The sequence below is a fragment of the Colias croceus genome, chromosome 11 (assembly GCF_905220415.1).
Source record: "Colias croceus chromosome 11, ilColCroc2.1".
Lineage (NCBI taxonomy): Eukaryota > Metazoa > Arthropoda > Insecta > Lepidoptera > Pieridae > Colias > Colias croceus.
The window spans coordinates 8,452,004-8,471,744 of NC_059547.1; the positions used below are offsets into that span (position 1 = coordinate 8,452,004).

At 32.8% G+C, this 19,741-nt stretch overlaps 1 protein-coding gene across 3 annotated transcripts in view; it reads left to right on the plus strand.

Moving 5' to 3' along the window:
- Positions 1-11,182: 11,182 nt before the first annotated feature.
- LOC123695379 (homeobox protein unc-4) overlaps positions 11,183-19,741 on the plus strand; it is a 37,226-nt gene continuing 28,667 nt past the window's right edge. For all 3 annotated transcript variants that reach the window (XM_045641206.1, XM_045641207.1, XM_045641208.1), the window contains exon 1: positions 11,183-11,445. In XM_045641206.1, the coding sequence (XP_045497162.1) occupies positions 11,232-11,445 (214 nt within the window). In that variant the 5' untranslated portion in view covers positions 11,183-11,231. The remainder of the gene's footprint in view (positions 11,446-19,741) is intronic.

Genomic DNA, 19,741 nt, shown 5'->3' on the forward strand with positions numbered 1-19,741 from the left:
TTTACAGAATGCAGTCATCAATCATCAACATCATCCCGCTATTTACTTTATCCGCAAAGAGCAACAAAGACGGTAGGTAATGTACAAAAAGTGAAGTTTTTTACTGAAGCCTTAGTTTTTTTTTTCAATTATTGATATCAAGTAAACTTTAATAAGTCCAATTTATCCTGATAGGTATGTTTTAGTAATGAGAAATGAATTAATTCGCTCTTTTTAACAGTTTTTCAAACTTCACTGAACGAACATATTTTCTGCGTGTTGTTATTTTAGTGTCACTGCTTCTGGAACCACGATAAAGCTAAACTATATTGACAGGTGTTCCGTTTATAGTTCTATATCTAGTATTGATAACTTGATAAGACACTGTGTGGGTGAACTGCAACACATGTTTCAATTATTCCTATCATTTATCAGTTTGTATCAACAACATTTGTGCTTTCGGCTTCATGTATTAGATCGGAACAGTATAAAATCGTATATATAATATTAAGCTTATGAATATATTATGTACATACTACTTTCTAGATCTCTAAGTATAAAGTATAATGCTACTTCTATGTTCTGATCATTATAATATTATTTATCCATACTAATATTATAAATGCGATTGTAACTCTGTCTTTCTGTCTGCTATTCAATCACGCCTTGACTACTGAACCAATTTGCATGAAATTTGGTATAGAGATATTTTGATACCTATAGGATAATACCTATAGGATAAATAGGATAGGTTTTATCCCGGAAATCCCACGGGAACGGGAACTATGCACGTTTTTCTTTGACTGTGCTTGCGAAGCTGCGGGTGGAAAGCTTATAGTTTATTAAATATACCTTCCTACGTGTATTTTAACTTTTAAGACTTTCCTTCATTTTCCACTTCTAACAAAGCCTTTTTCTTTCTCTATTTTTAAGTATCTAGATACCTAGTACTGATGTACATGATACTACCCGTCCGATTAGGGCCCTTCTGGCCTCCTCCACTCAAGCGACAGCCCAAGCCGAGGTTCGAGATCCCCGTCAAGGGGGGACGCCCTTGTGCATGTCGCTACCAGGGTGAACCTTCAGTTCACCCCCGCGTCCGCGTTAAAATGTAAAAGCCCTTCTGGCTAACATTGAGAAACACCTTACAAAAAAAAAAGTACATGATACTAGATTCCTAATTCCTATAGATATTAAGTATACATTTATGATAAATAATAAATATTAGATATTACAATAGAAATATAGGTACCTATACCTACTTTAAAATTAAATAAGTCTATCAATAAAATCACATTCTACCTCTATAGCTAACAAAGCCCAACACATCACAAAATGCAAACAGCATTGTAACAATTGTAATGTTATCATTTGGTTAAAAATATGAATCATTTAACACGTTATCTCGTTGTATTGAGCGCAATCGAAACTCGCTTCTGTTGTAATTGTCACATCTGCCAAAATATTGGGGACGTGTCGACAATACAGGGGATGGGTATCTTGGCTTTAATTGTGGATGTGAAATGAGTGGTGTGATTTTTAAATCAAGTGTACATATTTATTATCTGTGGAAGGAAAGAAATTGTAATTCGTAAGATGCGGTGTGATTTGCAATGAAAGGCTTACTAGATGGATTTTGTTTAGGTAAGGGGCCGTCCAAGTATTACGTAATTTAGGGGGAGGGAGGGGGGTCTCGTAAAACGTACGCACAGAAAAGTGGGAGGGAGGGTCAAAAATCTACAAAAATTGCGTAACGTAATGCGAAATATCAACCGATTACTTTTGTTTGCGAATTCTAAATTGTATGTCTTTGTATCAGGTAAAATTAAGTCTTAATTAAAAAATCTTCTTCAATGTTTCGAATGATTTCAAAACAATAACCACAAAAACAAGTGCATTTTAAAGAAAAAAATTAAAAAACGGTTCTGAATAATATAAGAGGGGTTAAACATACCCTCTAGATACCCCTCGCTACAATTTTTATTTATTTTTCATCGCCTCTGGGCTTGGCGCGATGTAATATCGGCCATTGTGTTTATTTTTATTATGATTTACATCAAAATACAGCTATTTTCCGTGAATGTGGAATATTTGAGCGTTAAGCGGTAATTTTATGTTATTTGATGTTGATTGTTTGTCAGTTTATGTTTTGGTCTTAATAAAAACATCTTCTAATTTATTTTTCGTCATTTTCATTTTACATGTTTGTTGATGCTTGAAAATTTTCTATTAGACACGTAGGTACCATTGTACTTAAGCCGAAACCAAAGTAGATATAGGTACCTAGATTCAAAATTTATGTTACCTACGCATATTTTATAAAAAAAAATACCTAATCATTTAACATTTTACTTTAAAAAATCACCACATAAATATTGATCACAACATAATAATTTTTTGTATTGTCATAGTCATGTGATAGGTATACCTACATGACTATGACAATGCAAAAAAACCCTAAGTTGGGATCGAAGTGATTCGACTTTTCAATAGAAAAGCATGAAATTATTTTCATATTCCTAATTGACTACAATAGTCCACACTTTCTTACATTATAAAAAAACATGTTTTTAAACAATGTAACCAAATCAATAATGCTTATTTTCATTAGATACTCGTATCATCACACTCTCGGGAGATGATCCCAGCAGTGCAATTAACTTTAACTAGTACATCTGTAGCACTTGAGATTTTATTTCAATGAAATTTGGAATGTTTTACTATTCTATCCTATCTATTCTATTCTATCTATACTTAATCTTATTATTAATATTATAAAGCTGAAGAGTTTGTTTATTTGAACGCGCTAATCTCAGGAACTACTGATCCGATTTGAAAAATTCTTTCGGTGTTGGAAAGCCCATTTACGGAGGAAGGCTATAGGCTATTATCACGTTCACTGCGGCACCTAAAATGCCAAACTTACCGTTGTTGCGGCATGTCTTCCATACTTCACATCGGCAAGTTCACCACTGTGCGTCATGAGCCATTTTTATCACATCGCACCTTCTGACTTTGAAGGTTAATAATTTCATGAAATTTCAAGATATTTCAAAAATTTTTTTTTCAGATAATAGTATATATAGTCTTGTATATACCGCATAAATAGCTTTTAGTTTGACCCAATAGTTTAAAAGATATTAGGGAAAATGTAAACCCCTGATTTTGTGAAAAATTATTTGCCATCCCGCACTGCGTTGATACGGCATGTTTACAGTAATAGCGATGGGAAACACTGTAAAATAAAACATCGATATCGATATAAATCAATTTTGTATATTTCAGTCTGTTTGTTAACAGATAACGAGATCGTCGATACAAAAAAAAACACATATAAAACAAGGTACTTGATAGAGTACTATCAGGAAATTGTTCAGTAACTTTTGTTTTAATTTGTTCAGTAACTTTTGTTTTAATGTTTTATATTATTTTCACAACTGTCATCACATTTTTGCATTTATGCTACGAAATAAAAGAAAGTAAAATACTAAAGCCTCTAAGGTATCATTGTCATTTAAAAATTTGATAACGACGCGTGCGGTCCTGGTACATCACTATGCGAGAATGACACGCGGCGCGCTCGCAATACAGTGCGGCATGAGGTGCTTGTCCATGGCAAAATATTTGACATGCCGCACACAAAAGAAACGGTTTCTTTTCTATGCGTGTGTCCAATATTTTGCCATACGATTTTTAAACGAAATTGAGTCCTACTTCAAACTGTGATTACAAAAATATAGGTATTTGTCTCTTTTCTAGTCATTGATTAACATATAAAAAACCTCGCCGCACCACGGTGAAAACTGCGATTTTGGGCGCCGCACTGTGGTGTAGGGTCATTGCGCTGGTTTTCGTCCAATTATAGGAGTTGCCAACTTTGTGATACGAAATAAATTCTTTGGAGCACCCTTCCTTAAACATATAATTTTTTTTTTAAGTCCTTATATAGTCTTCTTTAAGATAATATTAAGGGAAAATAAATCATTTCGATGTATCTTTTTATTTAAATTATTTTCTGCAAAAGTAGGGTAAATGCTAGTTTTCGTCCAAAAAAACTGGTTTTCGTCCTAGTGTAAGCTAGTTTTCGACCACCGTGTAGAAAAAGGAGGGTAGGTCAACTATTAAGTTAAAAATCAATTACAGGTAAATATATACGTTTATTTAATTACTTAACATTACAATTTCTCACTACCTTACAGGTTTAGTTTTACTTGTGGTTTTACTAATAATAATCAATATAACTACTTAGTCAACACTGAGATCTATGTAGCACTTGGCAGTCCTTATAGGCGTTAGTGATGACTGTATAATCATTCGTAATAAAGAAAGGAATGCGTTGCTTACAATGTAAATGAAACAAGTAATAATTACAGGACTAAGAAATAACATCAAAAAACAGAAATATTCATTCTAACAACAAAAATTTTCATTCTAATACTTTGTTTATCAAATGAAACGTACTATAAACACACAGCCATAATAATAAGTTTTAGCTACAGAATCTTCAGTGTACGCAGCGTCTTTTTTTTCTAGACTCCTTCGAGGCCATCTAAAAACAATAAGATCTTTCTGAGGATACGTTGAGTAAGTATAATAAAAAAATACTGCATTGGCAAAACAGACCTAGAATAAAAGATGATACTCAAGTGAATGATAATTAAGAAAAATACAGTGTATTATGTCTGACCTACCCCCATTTATGCTACGAATAATTGACTCTACTTCACATAAGGAGAATGATACATGACTGAATGAATGACAATATTAGGTACCTACAACACTCTGGCCCTCACCAATTATTTATAAGGAAGATACTGAATAGAAAACTTTTCAATACGTAAAAATAGACGAAAAGTAATGCAAAAGAATGGCTATATTTAATTTTTGGATACTCCAATACTCATTCATGGACGAAAACTAAAACATTTAAAGCTAAATTTAGTTTTCGTCCACTTCTTTAAATATTTTTTTATTTTGGCAGCACTGACATAGCAGTGGACGGAAACCAAAAAAACTAAACTAATAGCAATAAAGATCACTTCGGGAGAAACTATTCAGTATTTTAAAGGTCCGATAAAGTAAAATGACCCTAACAAATATTCACGTAGCTGTTTGAGTTTCCGTCCACTTGGACGAAAACCAAATATTTTGAGAATTTGGTAACCTAGTATCCGTCCACTTAATATTTCGAAGAGTATTATAAAAATGTATTATAAACACTTATAATTGCGTTTATTATGCTTATAAATAAACATACGTACCAAAAACATTACGTAAACTAGCTAAAACAGTGATTTACCTTACCATGAACTTTTCTCGCCGGCAAATTTTTCTCTCGCGCGATGACATCTGCAAGGCACGTATGCGAAGCGGCCACATTTACGTTAATTTTTTGAACTCTCTTCTTGTCAAATCAAATTTTAATGTTGATAGTACTGTTGCTTAAACATTATGGACCGTAAAAAGTGCAAACTTGCGCGGGAAGGTAGGTTTGTATTCAAGTTTTACGCACGTGATTGTAGCAGGTCAGTCAAATGGACGAAAACAGAAGCTGGACGGCAAACCAGCGCAATTACCCTAGTCGCTGATGGCCCGATACTGGACATGCCGCAGTGAACGTGTTATATAGGTAATATCATCACGCTAAAATCAACAGGACCGAAACAGGTCTTCAAAAAATCGTGATAATGTCAATTTGTAATTTCTACAAATTTTAATGTCGTATCTCTGTTGATAATCATTTAAAGAATGTAAAGCCTATATTTGAAACAAGTATTTTAAAAAAGCTTTTATTAATTTCATCTGTATATTTCTATGTAACCGACACAATTTCAAAGATCGGTAACAATAATAACAATAGAATAATTTAATCAGTTTATGACTCTATTGGGTAGGCACTGTTGTATAAAAATTATAAGTATTTTTTCTTTGTTTTTATGCAAATTAAGGGCCCTTAGTAGGTGAAAACGGTTTCCGATTTTTAGTTTTCGAGCACGTTGATTCTATACTAAACATGGACCCCCTCACCCTTTACCTAAGGCCCGAATAGCTGAATTTTCGCTGACCGCCTAATAATGCATCGAGTTACAACCGAGAACCAAATAGAAACACTTATTTAGTAAAATGTAGTTCAATACGTTATTAAAAAGTAAACTACTGAATCTTTTATCGATAAGTGTTTCTTCAATTACAACTTTGTTTCATTAATGTAGTTCCAAAAATATGGAACAGCTTGTAAAACATAAAATTGTAAATCGTTTGGCTCAGAGCGTTGTAAATATGATAAAGTTAGACATAATTGGCGGTGTTTAAAGAGACACAAATAATTACCTACATCACGCCAACGCTCTCTGCCATTACTTTGTTTATTTACTGAGCCAGAAACACACTTGTGACCCTATTCTGGTATGCGTTATATTACATACGTAGGTACCTAAACATATTATATGTTTAAAAAACCTTGCGTCAGTAGATAAAGGTATCTTGAAAGTTGAAAACTATGGTTTATTTAGCATTATTGTGACTTAGGCTAGTATGCATGTAGGTAAATTTGAATGTTATTACTTATTAGTCACAATACAATCTGTAACAGGTTACTATATTATTTATGGATCCTGTTTGAAATATTTTTGATCCCTGGTGTGGATTTAAAGTAGGTATGCAGATGACTATGCCATTTATGTAAGTATTTGTCTTTATCATATAATCTGTCATTCACCACCTTAAAGAAAACTACACGCATTATCAACAACTAAATTGCTCAGAAATAATATAAAACCGTCAACGAAAAATTAAATATATTCCGCTCCCAGAATACTTCCCCTGGAGAGGAGCCACACCCCCACCCGGTGGGGGGAAGCTATTAAGCCAAGCCAAAACTAATTTAAATTAAATCCTAGTGAATTACCCGAGGAGGAAATTGTCGAGCGTACCCTCGGTGCTCTCACTGAAGGATAGATGAGCGGGAAATACGTTTCAGTATGTATTTAAGGTTTCTAGAATAAGGACATTTTACACGTAAGAACAATTTTGTTAAGGCTCTTGTCCTTAATGGTTCGTTACCATAGTCCATAGGTATTATTTACGTTAGGTAACACCACGTCTTTTTATTTTGAACAACGTGTTTTTATGTTATCTGTATTGTTTACGTTGCTTTATTTTATCTTAGATACGGCAAACCACAAATAATTGCTAAATAACTGTGCTAAATAAATTGAAAATATAAATTTTAAGCAATATTGTTTATTTAAAACAGAAAAAGTAAGTATTAGATATTAATTAGGTACAGAATCGGAGACGGAAGACATAATATTGAAGATTCCGGCAATGGGCATGTCAAAAAGTCAGTGTGCAGTGCACAAGTGAAATAAATATTGATTGATGATGATTACCTATGTAAGTAAACTTAAGTGATAATAGGCAGGTACTAAAAATAACACACAATTTTAACTACCTAGGTAGGTATATTATTTTACTTCGAAGTTTAAAATGGCTATGGGGGCTCGCCGATGTAATTAATCAAGTAGGTATGTACCTACCTAATATAGCGGAACCGATTCATATTTTCGATTTAAAATTTCTGTATATCATATATTAATATTATTATCATATATCAATATATACCTATATATCAAAATTCAGATAATCTCTCTAAATCTTACTGACGCTTGAATTGGAAACTTGTTACTTGTTAGTGTAAAATATACCTAATGAAAACAAATATACTATGAGAAGACAATTGCATGCGACGATTAAACCCTAAAGTACCATTAATACTAACCTGCAACAAATATCATTAAATTTAAAATTAATTAAATTGAAAGCACTTTTCCGCTCGCCATTCCGCTCTATATTGCTCGGGAGCGACGCGGTCTCGCCGTTATATGTACCATTTGAATATTATCTAACTCTCTACGAGTTTAGACTGAGGCCTCGACGCCTTAATTAATGCAAATTTGAGTGCTAACAAGATTATGAATCCAACCGCTTTTTGAGAGCACACTTAAGTAGCGTAACTTAAGTGGCTGTATGCATACTAAGGGCGGGATCTTGAATAATTTCAAAGTTCAAGTTGGAATTTACATATGTCTGTGTTCTATTGGTGTTTTTGAAACTAGAACGTTCTATTGACACCTACAGGTACCTACGTTTCTTACCAATCCTATAAGTCAAGAGATAGAGACATTTTTTTTTCAATTGGCGAATATCTATCTACCTATTAAATTTATTAACAACCAAAAATAATTTGCCTATCATTGTAATAAATTAACCTACCTACCTATGCATAGGTATTTGTATCAGTCTTCTTCACAAATAATTTATTTTCGGAGACCTTCAATAAATTGTCGTGAACTGTAAAATTAATGTTTTATCACCACAAAACATAACATAATTAAACCTAAATTTGTATGGTTATTTTCGGTAGATAAGTCTATTTTTATCAAAACTGAAACAACACCGACATTATCATTCCATCTCATCAATCCTAAACGTATTTTCCGATAATATTGGATATGATCTTAAAAGTTAAAACGTTTAACAAAAACCGTTTAGTTTAATCGTTAACCCTTCGAATTCCCAGGAAGTTGGGGCGTGATGTGCCACCGTCACATCCATCATAAAGTTGCCATTTTAATTTTAAATCAATTGTGTTCGCGCGTGTCCGTCATCCATCTTGTGTTATCAATAAAAAATAAACATTCGCTATGCCCCGATTGGTTTAATTAAAACTTTAACCGTGGATAATACTGTTATTTTATTTGTAGAATGTACTTACTTATTGATTTTTATACCTATGACTTAATTGATTAAATAGGTATGCTGAATGCTGATATAAAAGAAGAAACTTTTTATAGTGACACGTTTACCTAAGCGCTTTTTTACATTTGACGCATGTTTTAATTTAACAAATTGAGTACCTACCTAGGTAGGTAGGTATCTATAGATATTTTTTTCGTTAAGCTCACATTATAAACAACCATCGTATAATAAACAAAGGAACAATATTTTCCAAATGCTACATTAAGAGCAACGTATATAACATCAATAACACAAGTAAAGCGCCCCATTCAGGACGAACGCTTTTCGCCTCGCTGTAAGCCACGCTATAATGAGGACTAACGACAGAAGCGTGAATGGGCAGCCTAATATGCTAGAGCGGGACACAAATATCACTTTACAAGCAATAAAGAGAGACGGGGAATGGTATCTAAACTGAATTGAAGATAGATGTTCTGAAGGCGCATGTGCTTGGGATCGTTTCAGTTTATTATGAAAGTTATGTCCGCGTATTATTTTCTATTGGATTTTATTGAACGAGATTTTATGGAAATCGGTTTTATATATTGAAAAATTATTATGATAGCGTTCGGTTTTATGATAATTTTAGTTATTTGTTTCAGTTGCCGGTTGTATGAGAAGTTTAAATGTGTACTAGTTATGATACCTATTTTTTTGTATTTTTAAACTCGCGTTTTGTGAAATCCCGCGTTAGACTTGAAATTTAACTAAGTAGATAGGTGCCTACTTATGTGTGTATATAATATTCGATAAAGGTTCCTAGAAGAGTTCCTACTAATTCATTCTCAATGATGAAAGGTATAAAGATGATCTCAATAAAACATCTAATAATTCCACAAGATAATACCTATTTAATATATTTTTAAATCCTTTATATTCGTTTAAAACTAAACAAGCATTTTAATGCTAAAAGTAAGGGTTAATACCAATTATACAAACAATATTCCGAAAACAAACAGAGAAAGCTAAAATACCTATCCTGAAAGACTCATTAAGCCGTCCCTAATTAAAAACTAATTAAATTCGCCGGAGAAAAAGAGAGCGCGACATTTAACTGATACTAATAAGGTCGTCAAACAATTACGTTCATCCAGGAGTGAGCGGGACGGGGGTACCATCTCCGCGCCCTCTCCCTCTAACTCGCCACATCCTCTATTTAACTTTTAATTTATACTCATTCCTTTATATCTTTTATTGCTTCGCCCATCGCAGCTCCTAATGCGCCCGAGGTGCTCCTCGCACTAATTAAATTCATGCAACGCTAAGCTTTCGCTCACCCCCGGTGGGGCGCCGCCCATCTCCCTCCTCACCCCGCACCGCTCACTCGCCCCGCCCCGCTGAGCGAGGCCGAGCTGAGCTCGCTCGCGCGCAGAGGGCGGAGCACAGCGACTCGCCGCTCAGTGCGAGATCCCCGATACAGCTGTCACGTCGCCTCGCTTACGCCCGTCTTGACACATTTTATTATTATTTATGTCAATTAGGTTATTGCTTTTTTGTTTAATGGAATAAGGAATTGTGAAATTGATTGCCTTTCGTTTATGATTCATCAATGTCAGAACACAATCTGTAACGTGTTAATTTTGTATGATTGATAGTTCGTCCGGTCATTAGAATGCGGTTGTAATCTAGTTTTACGCAACACCTATTGTATATGTTAATAACTATTGAGTCGGTACCATATAATTAGTTTCAAATTGAGCCGCAATAAGCAGCGATTGTTAGAAAATTAAAATATTTTTAATCTATCTTCATCTCAAAGCAAGATTTCTTTTTTTATAAAATTACTAAAACAAGCTACAGATTTATCCATCACCAAAATATTATACACACATAAACCATAAAGAAAGCATTCTTAAACACAAGAAAAGTTTTCATAATGTTTGTAAACTCTACAAAATGTAGAGATATCACACTCTATTAGGTAACTTACCAATTTCTATTTTCTGTGACTCTACCAACAAATATTACGAAACCTAAAATATTAGAAACAATCTATAACATAGCATCTTTCTGATTATGTCTATACTTGTTTTTGTAGCGCCATGCGGCTAAAAAAGATTACGACTGCGCCCCATACTAACGTATGAGTGCCAATCCAATATATAATCAGAAATACATTGAAATTGAACTCTATTCCATTCTGATAGAGTCTACTTTAACATACGTTTTCGAACGGCAACAGCGTCGTTATTCTCACGTATGCCGAGCTCAATTTATAACCTCCATTTAATATCCTTCTGTACTCTCAAGACATAAGGTGTATTATTGTTTAGCGCATCACAACGGAATAAATCTATAATATGAAAGAGGCGGGAATGAGTTCGGACGGAAGGGGTCGCTCCGCCTAGGCCGAGCGCGCCATGTCAGTGCTGTCGCTAAACGCGGGAAGCACAGTTGTGTTTGTGGTGTGATGTGGTGACAATGCGTATAAGTGGGTGTTAAGGATTGTCGGTATGGTGTTGGAAGGTGGTCTGCCGGCGCCGCTGCAGCTGTACGCGGCCGCGGCGGCGGGTTTGGCGCCCAGGCCCACTTGGCCCCCGTTTCTGCCGTTCTTTGGAGTCCCGCCGCCGTTCCTGGCAAGGCCCCGGCTGCCGCACCCGCTGCCGGCAAGGGCCCCGCACGGCCCGCCGAGCGAGGATTCAAATGAAGATGGAGGAAGCAGTAAGGGTATGTTTTATTAATTAATAGCTAATAAGAGTAATAAGTAAACGAAGTAGGTAAGGGTGCGTTGTGGCTTATAAGAATTTTGATTGTTGTTGTGGAAGATTTGGTATAATGGGGATAGTTGTTTTACTATACAAAATGTTTATATACTTAGCACCTACCTAGTAGTTAGTAACTACATAGGTAGGTACCTACCTACATAATAATGAGCGATTTTCCTAATAATATTGATAGGTATATTAGGGTCATTGCGCCTGTTCGCGTCCACCTGCCTATTCGCGTCCATTTTGCGGATATCTTTTAGAAAATTCACGAAAATAAGTATACTTTATGTAAAATTGTAATAAGAAAAATTTCCGATAATACCTCAATGTATATGAGACATGCACACATATTCAAAATATGCCTGCGCAACGCCTATCCTATTTAAAAAAAATATTTAATTTTGGCTATTAAACGAGAAAGCTAAAACGCGCTGAATTTTGAGAAAAAAATAGTGCGCAGCGTCGCGTTTGACGGTAAGTATCTTATTGTTAAATGTGAATTTTTGAATATGTAACTGTTTCTTTGCTTTGCTAACAAAACTTGGAATAGTATGGATTATAAATCAGCTTATTTCTTTTACAATTAATAGCTAAAATAAGGTGGACGCGAATTACTACACCGAATTTGTACAACTTCCATTTTGCGTCCACGGTGGGCGCAAACTATACCTATAGTGCATAACAATAGAACATATTGCGTCCACATTGTTTTTCATTACGTAGCAATGAATTGTTTGCTAAAATATGTAATTTAGAATAGATTGTAAATTTTTGACTAAGACCACAAGTTGATAATTTAAATTTTCATTCAAATTAGCAAATTTTTATGCTATTTTTTCATTTTAAAATGGGTATTCTAAAAATGAGACTAGTATTTTTGAGAATGACAGTCAATAAGTATCTGTGGTTAAGAAAATAATATAAACAAAAAAGAAATTTAATTCATTAGAAACTATAAAATAGGGTAGGTAGGTAATCTTAATAGAACTGATTATTATTTATTTACATAACGTAACTTTGTTTTTTGTTAATTTTTGGTTCTAATAATGATGAGAAGATAAATATAAATAAGTTTTTCCATTTGCCTCACACAGTGAATTATATTAATAATAATGTTGATTTTAGGGTTCCGAACCTCAAAAGGAAAAACCGGAATCCTTGTAGGATCACTTTGATATCCGTCCGTCTGTATGTCCGTCTGCCGGTCTGTCTTTCTGTCAAGACCCTATTTCTCAGTAACGCGTAGAGGTATAAAGCTGAAATTTATTTTGAATACTCAAGTCTACGGTCCCTTGAAGCAGTGAAAAAATCACACTTATAAGCCAAAGCAATCAAAAGATACAGCCGTTTATGCTGCAAATTTTCGCAAATTTCGACATTCGCAAGGGAATCAAAACCTACAGGGTACTTTAGGTGAACACAGACACTTCAAGTTTGGTACAAAGCAACGTCTTATAGCACAAATAAGGGAAACATTGAAAAAATAATAATTTACAGTTAAAACATATGAAAAAAGACAGGTTAATAAGGAACCCTCGGTATGCGAGTCCCACTCGCATTTGGCCGGTTTTTATTAAATAACTATATTCGTAAATAAATAATTTATTAAAATCTAATTTTTATTTGCATTTATCTGATAAAATATCACCCAATACACTCATAATTCTTTTTCTAAGCTGGTGGACGCGAACTGGTCCACGGGTGGACGCAAACTGGAATTTTTGGACGCGAACTGGGTAAAACGCCTAATTCTGCTATTTGTCTAGATAAATAAAAACCACATGATATTTCCAACACAATTGAAAGTAAATCTTAAAATAGACTATGTAATAAACACGTTACATAAATTTTGCGTTGAAATTTGTTCTGGAACATTTTTATTTTCTCCTTCAAACTTTCCAACTGCACTAAGTGGACGCAAACAGGCGCAATTACCCTATATTTAAATATAGAGATAACATAAGGGATGTTAGAGTCATAGAGTTGCTTTCAACAGCTTATTCTTGTAGGCTAAGTACCTACTTATTGGAAATTATGAAACATTGATGAAATTATTTGAAAGGTTACAATTAATACATAAATAATAATAAAATTAATCATCACAATACTTAGTTAAATACCTAGCTATAAGATATAGGTAGACGGAATAAATTAAAATAACAAGATACCTAGCATCTTAACACCTTTTTTTATTAACAAATTTGATACCCTAATACTTTTATAACACCCCTACCCCTTTAAAGTTCAAAATAAATAGGTTTAAAAATAACCTACTTATCAAGAATGTCTATGATAAATTGTATTGAAATAGGTAATTTGATGATTAAGAAAAATTATTTCAGATGTCTCTACCTAGGTGTACCTACATTTAATAATAATACCTACCTAACTTAAATTCCTTTACAATTGTTTATAAATAAGTAGGTAGGTAATAACTTTAAGTACCTACCTACCAAAAATTTATTGTTGGCATGTATGTATCTATTAAAAGATTAATTAAAACTCACCACAAAACATATAATATTCACAATATTTTATTCGTTTTATCGAAATAAAATGCGAAACGGTTTTTTTAAAGATCTGTTTAAATTTTTCACACTTCAATGTTGATTTTGAAAGTAGTTAAGTAGGTAGGTAGGTACCTAGGTAGATTTCAACAATTTAGCGCAAACAAAAATAACTTCAAACGTATCTATGAGTAAATAAATAAGATATGTAAACATAATCAATTATAAAACAAAATACCTAGGTATATAGCAACCTAGATCAAGAAATAATGAATTTCAAATAAAGCTCGTAGCCGTCGGAACCGTTTCTTTAAGGACCTATCTACAATAATATAGAGAATAAGTCCCTACTTAGAAAAAAATATTACATTACTATGTAATAAAAGATGCTATTTTCACGTAGAGAAAATATGTAGAGAATTTTGTATGCGACAAGAAAACGATAGGTATTAAAATAATAAGGTGTATTGCAGCAATTGTAGTAGGTAGGTAGTAGGTATTTTTAGTGTCTCCTTGTGTTTCTTTATGCCTTATTCAAAAACAAGATATTAGGTAGGTTATTAAATGGTCATTTGCATGAATATCTAAAAATGCTTATGTATTTAAATATTTATGGAAATAGAGTCTATTTTTAAATAGTAGGTAGGTATTCCTGTAGAAGTGTAGAGTTAAACAATTAAATTATGCAAATGTTTTTTGAAATGAAACTTCTTTATCGGGGTTGGAAAAAAAATTTGTGTAACATTTTTTCGTTACGCGTGACATTTTTCCGTTACGCGCCATCTTTTTCTTATCCTCCACGCGTGATTCGACGTATTTCTGTAAAGTTGCAAATAGTAAATTATTTTTTGAAAAATAAGGTCATAAAGAAGTTTCACGTGTGTATCTACTCTAACACGCACACATTTTTTTTATTATATTTAATTTAATAAACATGATAACGTTGGTAAATAAATTAAAATTAAATTCGATTTAACATTATTATTGACAATTACAATACCTTCCTACATATATCAATCACTAATTTTAAAAACTAATTTAAAGAGAACTCTGTTTTTCTAGCCTTTTCTCTTTCCCATTCCAAACTAAATCTGAATCATTGCTACATTGATAAGATAAGAAAGTTATAGGATCCAATTAATATCTACCTATAAATATTTACCTAATTTACATGTTAATTTAATTAGGTAGGTACCTAATAATAGGCATGATATTATACCAAATGCCTTGTTGTTTCTTTAATTTATGAGTTTTGTAGAGCCTGTTACAAACAGTAGAAGGACCTTATTAAAAGGAATTTCATTGTTTATTCTAATCAAATTGCATAAATAAAACAAGAAAAAACTATTCAGAGATAGACCGTATAAAAAGTCTCCGCTGTTTTAGATACTTACGTAGAGTACCTAATACCTAAGTTTTAAATACGTACTTACCTAGATTATAAAAAATGAAGAGCGATAAACAAAGTAATTATTACTTTTTGTATATGAACTTGTTTTTATTTCCACAGCAAAACACCATGTTATTATTTTCACCACCCGCTCTAATGATGTTTCGATTTCACTTCCGTATCGTTTTGACCGATTTCGATAATTATTTTTTTATTAAGTATATTCCTTGAAGTACGAGGATGGTTCTTATCTAGAGAAAAATTAAATATGTACCACGGGCGAAGCCGGGCGGACCGCTAGTAATTTATACTTTGTATTGTCTCTTAATGGAACTGCATTTTAGTAAAGAAACACAATTCACTAGTTCCACTTTATTTAGATTTTAATTAAAAAAAAACTACGTAGGTATAGGTACCTACTTAGGTATATCTAGCTTTGAAATAACCAATGTAGGTAGGTAATATGTTCCCGTCATTTGGCCGTAGATCCCGTCCGATTAGGGCCCTTCTGGCCTCCTCCACTCAAGCGACAGCTCAAGCCGAGGTTCGTGGTCCCCGTCAAGGGGGGACGCCCTTGTGCATGTCGCTACCAGGGTGAACCTTCAGTTCACCCCCGCGTCCGCGTTAAAATGTAATAGCCCTTCTGGCTAACATTGAGAAACACCTTACAAAAAAAAAAAAAAAAAAAAAATTGGCCGTAGATAAAACCGCGGAGCAAACCTAGAAGAAATACCTAAGCCATCGGTAATCGGTACCAACCTTAATAAGTTTTTAGGCCTGCAAGGACAAAATATTTAAAATATAGTGCAATTGACCTTCGTTGAAACGTAAATAACAGCTTAACCTGGCAATTACAAATTTTAATGTAAATGTTTAATTGATATTAAACCTTAATTAATTCGGAGTTTACAATTTTCTGTAATGCTTTTCCGCTATTAATGTGCTGTGCTTAACTTACTTAACTTTAATATTTTAGAATACCTACTGCGTATTTTAATTCATCTTTTGCTATGAAAAATAATTTATTTGCCCGTGTTTACCTACCTATTTTTAAAATTTTCAAATACATTTTTTTATTCATCTCGTTTCTTTAACTTTAATTCTTGCACGTTTAAGTTTCAATATCATCAATGTTGTATACGAATAAAAAGGCTCTTTAGTTTTCATTCCTACATATTTCATAGTCGATAATTTCGACATAATATAAAAAGAAAATTTTTAGTAGGAAAGCTAATACAATATCTGGTAGATTCAATTTCTTTATTTTTACAAAATTATTAAGGCCTAGATACCTACATAAACAGATCGTTCTTTAATAGAGGAACTGCAGCAAATTTGGAATACCGGTTTGTTTTTTGGGAATAAGTAGAAAATAAAATGGCTTAGCCCAATAAAAAATACATCAAATGGTCAGAAAATTAATAAACTTTAATAATAGAAAGAATAAAACAAATCGAAAACTAAGAACAATATCAAAATTTTAATTAAACAAATAAACTCCAAAAGCATCATTTGACTTATGGTGCAGATAATTTGGAATATAGTATTCCAAATTATGATCACCTTTTTTTCTTTGATATTGCTTACACTTTTCCTTCATATCTAAAAAAAATCTTATTTTTATAACAGTTTAACAGTTTTCAGTTCTCTTGATAATCATTTTTATACCAAAATAGCTTAATAATCAGTCAGAATAATCACAGATCAGTGTTAAATTAGGAACTAAAATTAGTAATTACTATATTTATTAGTCATTAATTCTTGCACTAATCACATATAATATAAATACCGGATTCCGGACCTTTAGCCAGTATCTTCCAGCAAATCCATCCTTAAAAGCGTTTTGAATATTATTTTTTATAGCTAATCGATATGCCAACCGACGCAAACGTCCATTCTGGTCAGCCCATAAAATGTATTCTCCATAGTTACTTAATATTATGTACTCAACCAGCATGTTTTCAATATCTGTACCCAAAACTGGCCTACGACCAATGGCTTTATTCTTTATAGATTCAATCGAGGAGTCATTATTAACAAATCGAAAGAGGGTTGACCAGGGAATGTTAAAGTGTTTAGCTGCCTTCAAGTATCTCATTCTCTTTTCTCGAACAGCGATAATCGCCGCGGACACGTTGTCCCACTTCTTTCTCTTGCTGTACTTATGGGATGCAGACATTTCTAAAAAAAAACAAGATTGGATATCTTCTTACAAAAATTTGCACAAAATTTGGAATATTCCAAATTATATTCACTTTCGGTATTCCAAATTAACAACATGACATCCAAACCTAAAATTTCATATCACATTTTTTATTTCAGAAATATTAACAAAATAAAAGTAAAATCATAAACTAAAAAGGTCGCTTAATAGTTTAAATAATTACAATAAAGATTTTACATATAATAGTAAATGATTGTCACTGATTGCTTTCTTACCGAAAAAAATTTGAATATTGACGTTTCGCTTCTACGAGGCTGGCAGCCGAAATGTCAAGATGGTGGTCTGTTTTTAGTACTCATTAGATCCGTATGGGATATGACGATAATCTTGAAAGAAGAAAACACAGATGGCGCTTATAATTATTGAGTATCCAAGGTATTCCAATTTACGTGCAGTATTCCAAATTTGCTGCGTTTCCTCTAAGTATCTATCTTAATAGATGTTAGAACTCCTAATATTTATTAGGTATATGATGTTTATAAATAATTATTTTACCTATGCAAATTAATAAGTCCCTTTAAGCTCAGTAGGTACACCGTCGGTGGGACACCCTGTATTAAACCTAATATTAGATAGGTACTGGTATTTTAAAACTTCTATAACAGGATGATGTAATTTTAAAGATTCAAATGTAAGTGATACCTATAAACAAATTATTACCTACCTACACTTAAATGCGCATTCACATTATTGCGCTAAAGCCTTCCTTAGGTACCTACCTACCTATATTAAAAAAAAACTATTATCGCTATGAAAATCTCTTATTTAAATTATTGAGCACTTTATTTCTTTAAAGTGTAAATTTTATTTATTAAATGACAATTTAGTAAATTATCTTATTTATTAAAATAGATAAGTATAGGTAAATAAACTTCTACGAATAGGTATACCTACCTATTTTTTTTTTACAAAGGTATTTTAATCTAATATAGCACAACCGGTAATACCATGCAACAGAGAGCTAACAAACATTGTTTCTTATTTTAGTTCCTTAGACATTTTTGAGGTAGGTACCTAAGTAGTTTACATTCCACTAGTAGGTATAAAATGTGACAATTATAGGTAGGTACTTGATATTTGATAAGATTAAGCGAACTATGTACTTAGATTAAAATACAAATCTGAATTATGTGTTACATGATGTACCTACCTACGTTTGTAGAATGTACCTAGATACTACGATTGATTGGCTCAGAATAGATTATAATAATCTAAAGTTTTAATATATTTATCGCAGGTAATCTGTGATAAATTATAGGTAATCTATATACTAATATTATAAAGCTGAAGGGTTTGTTTGTTTGTTTGTTTGAACGCGCTAATTTCGGGATATACTGGTCCGATTTGAAAAATTCTTTCGGTGTTAGATAGCCAATTTATCGAGGAAGGCTATAGGCTATATATCATCACGCTAAGACCAACAGGAGCGGAGCAATGCGGGTGAAACCGCGGGGAACAGCTAGACTGTGATAAATATTAAAACTCTATACCTGCTCTACTTATATGTTTTTAACTGCTTACAATAAATCATTTCAACTTAAAAAAAGCTGAAATTAAAATTTGAGAATTCACTGATCTCAAATATTATAAAGAAGACTAAATACATTTTTTGAATAGGTATCTACTCGTATATTATAAATCTATACATATAATAAATCTGTAGAAGGGTCAATTCTGTACATTGAAAATATTGAAAAAATAAATAGCAGGGGGTGTTACTGGATCGATACCAAGCCCAAATATGTGATTAAAAAAATTTTTGTCTGTCTGTCTGTATGTTCAGGCATCACGTGAAAACTAACGGTTCGATTTCGATGAAACTTGGTATAATTATTCCTTATTATCCTAGGCATAAAATAGGATACTTTTTATCCCGGAAAAATAAGTAGAAAAAATATAAATCTTAATTTTTCCGCGCGAACGGAGTCGCGGGCGGAAGCTAGTATTTAATATTTCTAACCTACCAACTTATTATTGGAAATGGAAATATATTTTCTCCAGTGTTGTGGAGTCCATGTGTCTGCTCTAGTATTTAATGTGACTAATTAACAATATCAGGCACTTCATTAGATATTATACCAATCACTGTACACTAAATATAGAATTCTACACATTAGTTAAGGCTCTTCTGTCG